This window comes from Parasteatoda tepidariorum, chromosome 7, assembly GCF_043381705.1.
Source record: "Parasteatoda tepidariorum isolate YZ-2023 chromosome 7, CAS_Ptep_4.0, whole genome shotgun sequence".
In the NCBI taxonomy this organism is placed as follows: Eukaryota; Metazoa; Arthropoda; class Arachnida; order Araneae; family Theridiidae; genus Parasteatoda; species Parasteatoda tepidariorum.
The window spans coordinates 33,289,582-33,295,102 of NC_092210.1; the positions used below are offsets into that span (position 1 = coordinate 33,289,582).

At 28.8% G+C, this 5,521-nt stretch overlaps 2 protein-coding genes across 2 annotated transcripts in view; one reads left to right on the forward strand and one right to left on the reverse strand.

Moving 5' to 3' along the window:
* Window positions 1–5,521, reverse strand: part of LOC139426007 (uncharacterized) — a 491,229-nt gene that overhangs the window by 474,291 nt on the left and 11,417 nt on the right. The window lies entirely within an intron of this gene.
* The window catches only part of LOC122268760 (palmitoyltransferase ZDHHC6), an 8,700-nt gene continuing 3,727 nt past the window's right edge, over window positions 549–5,521 (forward strand). Inside the window, exons 1-3 of the mRNA XM_043039008.2 lie at window positions 549–1,124; window positions 2,616–2,707; window positions 4,808–4,964. Coding sequence (XP_042894942.1) covers window positions 885–1,124; window positions 2,616–2,707; window positions 4,808–4,964 — 489 coding nt within the window. The 5' untranslated portion in view covers window positions 549–884. The remainder of the gene's footprint in view (window positions 1,125–2,615; window positions 2,708–4,807; window positions 4,965–5,521) is intronic.

Genomic DNA, 5,521 nt, shown 5'->3' on the forward strand with positions numbered 1-5,521 from the left:
ATTATATTTTATAATAAGAAGCGAGTCTATACTTATTTCCTCCACATGCACTATTTTGCTGCGTAAATAAAGTACTATTACTAATAATAATTACTGAAATGCTATGTTGCAGTTATCAGGGCCGATAAGATCACTGGTGTGTATTCACAGCAAGGTGGGTGTAAAATCGTTCTTGTCTGGAAGTCCTCTCGTTAGTTGTGGTGTGTAAGTTTGGAGAAGCTCAACCAGATAAGGCTCTGTGCTTTAAGTTTGACTGAAGTCAAAATTATGTATCATTCTCCCCTTGGCTGTTAAGTAGCAGAGTCCTGAAAATAGGGCTACGAACTAGGATTGGTGTGTAGATATCCCGCTAGAATCCCGATAATAATTAAAAAGAAGTTTAAATCGAAATGATCCTGAATATGAAAGCAAATGGTGGCCACTTTCATACATTGCTAGTGCAAATAAGCCTTAATTATATGCTAGTAGGCTGACCATGCTTGTTGCTTTTTTTTTCTTAATAATAACTAACTGTAACTGCAAATTTAGTTTCACTTTTGTTTACATCGTTCCATTTTACGAGTAGACTAGAGCAGACAAAGTTTCTGATCTGATGTTTTAAGAAATAACTTACCTATGATTATAATTTTAAAACTTATTTCCCGGAGTAAATATTCATTAATTACGCATAATAGTCTACGTTTAAATTTGTTTTCAATTTCTTCTCATTTTTTTGATCATATAGAATTTAAATTATCATGACCTAATCTTTCTTATTTATACTTCCGTGATGACATCTTTATTTAAACTTCTCAAAGTTAATTAAGATTTTGACCTTCAATTTTCCAACGATTCTAATTATATTCATTGCCTTTTTCAAAGTTTTTAATTTTATTCGCATTAAAATGATTATTCGAGAACTTTTTAACCGAATTTGCCATTGGGGGCCTATGATTGCTATGATAATAATAAACTGTATTACGTTTTCAACGCTTCAAGTAACTGCTATGTGGCTTCCCTTCTTTTCTTCTTTAAATGCTGCAGCGTGTCATAGTTTATTTTTATTTCTTGTTGGTAGCACTTTGTACAATTTTTTCTGTGCCATGTTCATTGGTCCTGGCTACGTTCCTTTCGGTTGGACCCCAGTAAGTGTACTTTATTTGCTAGTTACTTACATTTTATTTTTGTTAGACAGGGGTAAGAATTAGGAAAATGTAATCACCTTTCCATCCTAATTATCATTAATCCATTCTCCAAAGTTCTACAGTTGATTTGATCCTCAATTTTTAAAATTATCCTTTTATGCTATTTAATGTGGTGATATCTCCATATCGCGATCTGTTGCGCCAACTACAATCGGCAAAGGGCCAAGTAGATTTTAAACTTTCAAACGTTTTTTTAAAAAAAACTTGTGGATATTTGCTCGTGGGTGGTTATACCTTTCGAGTTGCTCCCATTCTGTGATGTTTTTTTTTTTAGTTTCTCACTGGCCACTGCCCGGATGTAGCTAAGACTTGATGATTATTCTGCCGCAGATCACTATACGGAAATCTTCCCTTTGATGTGTATACTTCACTAAGTAATTCTCATTCAGTATCAAAATAACCAAAAAATTTGAAACTTCTAAAGAATAATTGAAGGCAAGCTAAAAGACAATCTTTGTGTTTGAAATTTTTTTTTAAGAAAAATGAACTGAAAAAAAGTAGCATTTTGAAAGTTTTTTTATATTTTAAACTGAAAATAATTATTTAAAGGTGCATTTTTAAATAAAAGGTATTTGTTAAAAAAAAAAAAAAAGAATGGTAAAATTTAAAATTGCTAAAAAGAACTCAATATACCCCCAAATAAAAGATTTGAATATCTCTGAGGGCCGAATATCATTTAAATTTTAACTATATTACTGGACAACAGAAGATAACTAAAATTGAGGAATGAAATTGAAAATTAAATAATTATCAGTAACTAAATAAATCAGAAGTGGATTTTTCAATGAAACAGATGGTTAAGAAAGCAACCTTTTCCAGAAAAAATGAAATAAAAAGGCAGTGTTTTTAAAGGATGGCAGCTTATTTTTACAAAAAGAGCAAGGAAGGCACATTTATAAGATCAAAGGGCAGGTGGGGTAGGCCGCCATTCTAAAAACGCTTAAGGAGAACACTGTATTCTCATGTCTCTTTGATTAAAAAAATTAAGAAACAAAATAGGGATATATACGTATGGCAGACTTGGGCAAAAGTGTAATCGATTACTTTTTTTTATTACTGTAATCAGTTACTTGTAACCATGATTGCAACATATTATAATTTTTAATTACAGTTGTAATCGAGATTACAACAATCAAATACCCGTCATCATAATTACAAAATTGGGATTTCGATTGTCAATTACAATAATCATTTATTTGTAATTTTGATTGCAATGCAATCTAATTTTGATTGCTGTTGTAATGGTGATTTATATAATTAATCACCTGTAATCGTGATTCCAAATTATTTTGACTCCTTTATGATACTGCAACCTTTATTTTTGAAATTTCATATCTATCATTAGTATGTATTTAATTTATAAGAATTAGATGCATATTGTTTGTTTTTGTCATATCTTAGTGTGCGTAATTTTTATTTGTTTAAATATAGGCAGATACTAATGAGTGTAACTACCTCCAGTTTTGCTCTTTATGCAAAGGATACAAAGCACCGAGAGCTCATCATTGTCGTAAATGTAAAAGGTTAGAAATTGGTCTTCTTTTATTTCAAAGTTTGTTAGTTTTAATTTGTCCTTGATAGTTTTATGAAATTATTTCTCCCACTTAAATGGTCTAATTTTAACCAAAATCCTTTTGTTATGTAGTGATTATAATTTTTTGTTTTAAATTTTATACTATATAATAATTTTTCTTACAAAAATTTAGCTAAAAATTACAATTCTGAAGAATACTCTCTTTTTATATTAGTCAAATTTAATCTTCCTGAGAAAAGCTACCTATTTAATTAAATCGGAGAATACACATATTTGAAGGAAGTATATTTTTCTGCAAGGAATTTCCCATTTATTTTAAATAATAGTTTACTGTCTTACTAATTTTGAAGAAATGCACAAAGCCTTCATTTGATATTTATTCCAAGTGTAAATGTGATTGTCTAGTATAAATTTGACCTGGATTCACTACTTTGTTTTTTTTTTTTGTTATTATTTGTTGTTGTTGTGTTTTAAGGTCAAGGAATAGTCCTGTTCTTTTTCTTTCCAATCTATCTACTATGTTCTGTTAATTTAGAAATGTTCAGGTTAATTTTGAAGTGTTGCACAACATTTTAGTGCATCTGGTTATCATTTTTGATGGCATTTTCATTTAAATAGCACTCAAGAATGGGTATTGGCTGTACAGAATATGAGAAGTATATGTGTTGTGTGTGAAAAAATTGAATCTGTGAAGTTAATTTCATATATTATTTCTGTGTGTCTACTGAAATGTTGATAAATTTAATAAAAGAACGCACTAAATCTCAAAGCTATTTGGTTAATAAGAAGTACTATACAAGTTTCATATATGAGTAACTCCAATCTAGACTTAGATAAAATTAAAAACTTTATACACACATAAAATCTGGCTTAAAAATATTTCTGCAAACAATTGATTAACTCTTCTAACTAGTTTCAATCCTTTTCTGGCCACCTGATTTTGGTGAAATTAGTTTGAAAAATCATGGATTTTTTTTAAAAAAATGTTTTAATTTTTGTGAAACTCTATATTGATTCATGCCATAGAGATGAGTTTGGACGAAAACCAAAAAAAGTTGAAAATAGAAATTCAAAAATATTATGTACGAAAACACTTTTTAAGTAATTGGAAAAATACCTGAAATTTGATCAGGAAAAAAGTATGTAGGAGGGATTAACAGCAGAATGTTATCAATGTTTTAATAAAATTATTGATGTGAGATTTTAATTATGTATTTAAATTATGTGAGTGTGAATCTCCATGTGTAATTTTTTTAATCACACATATTTGATTCTTAATGTTTGATTTTAAAATTACATTATTATGAATCTCTAATTGTTACTTTAAAATTGTGTGTATACAAAATCCGTTGGATAATTTTTAAGTCACTCAAACACAAATCATAATAGTGGCTTTTAAATCGCGAAACTGCAAAAGGCAATTGATATAAAATCATGAAAATACAAACATTATGTGTGATCTTAAATCGTGTAAATAGGAATCTTGCTTTATGATTTTAAATCATATAAATACCTACTAGGATATGTGATTTTCTATCATGTGACTGTATTGTGAAATTATTATTTTATTAAAAGTATAAATTATGATTTAACATATTATTGCTTCACTTTCATTAAGCTTCTAATATGCAATTTCATAAATATTCGCAGAAAAGTTATAAAGTTCATAAAAAATCTCACGATTGACATGGGGTTAAAATTAGAAAAACTAATATTGAATAAAAGAAAATAACTAAGAAAAATGATATGATGCATTTAAAATTCGTTGCAATGAAATATTGCATGCTTACAATATCTTTAACACATTGAAATCTTAATAAATATAATCTTATAGCACGCTTTTAAAAAATAAAATTTTTTCTATCTTTTATTTAACCTCTCTTCATAAAGCAACCTTTTTTATTACACAAATCCGTCCTTTTTATGTACTTATTTATTGTATCAACTCATTTATTTATAAAGATTAAGTGGATATTTCATTTTTTTGTGTGTTGTTGTTCATGAAAAAAAAGTTTAATGTATTTTTTTACAAATAAAACAGTCTGAAACCCATTTTTTAAGTTTTAAATAACGTTATTCTGTCTTCAAGGTGTGTGATGAAAATGGATCATCATTGTCCGTGGATCAACAATTGCTGCGGTCATCGCAATCATAAAACATTCACATTATTCCTCATTTCTGCAGTCTGTGGCTGTGTTTTGTCATCAGTTCTTCTTTTTCTTGGTTTATATCGTGCTTTTCAGGTGGTAAGTTATGATTTTTAAATTTTCATTTGAAAAAATTTTAATTTTACCATTATTATAAAAAATAATCTCTCACCAGGGATGAGATTCTTCCGCGGATTCGCGGATTTCCGCTTTTTTGCAGATTTTTCCCGCTAATTTCCGCTGAAATTTATTTTTTGCCCAAGTTAAAATGTTTTATGAGGAATTTAATTTTCCGCGGAGGGAAATTGTTGAAGTCCCTTTTCCTCCCTCTGAAGTTTCTCTAAAAATCATTTCCTTGGGATAAAACTGGTTGACCTTTATACAGGGATGAGATTTTTTTTGTCTCTCGAATTTCAGCCTTTTTATCAAAAACTCCGATTCTCTAAAAGTTTCGTTTTTTTAAATAAATATCCCGTTTTTTTTAAATTCAGTCATTGAAGTAAAATAATTATATTTATTTACGATTTTCAAAGATAAACAGAAAATTCAATCTACGCCCTAGCTGCTAACCCTTCCGCATTTTTACTTATTTTAGCTATTTTCTCCGATTTCACGCACAGAAAATAAGATTTTCCGTATTTTTTATCCGTCGGCTG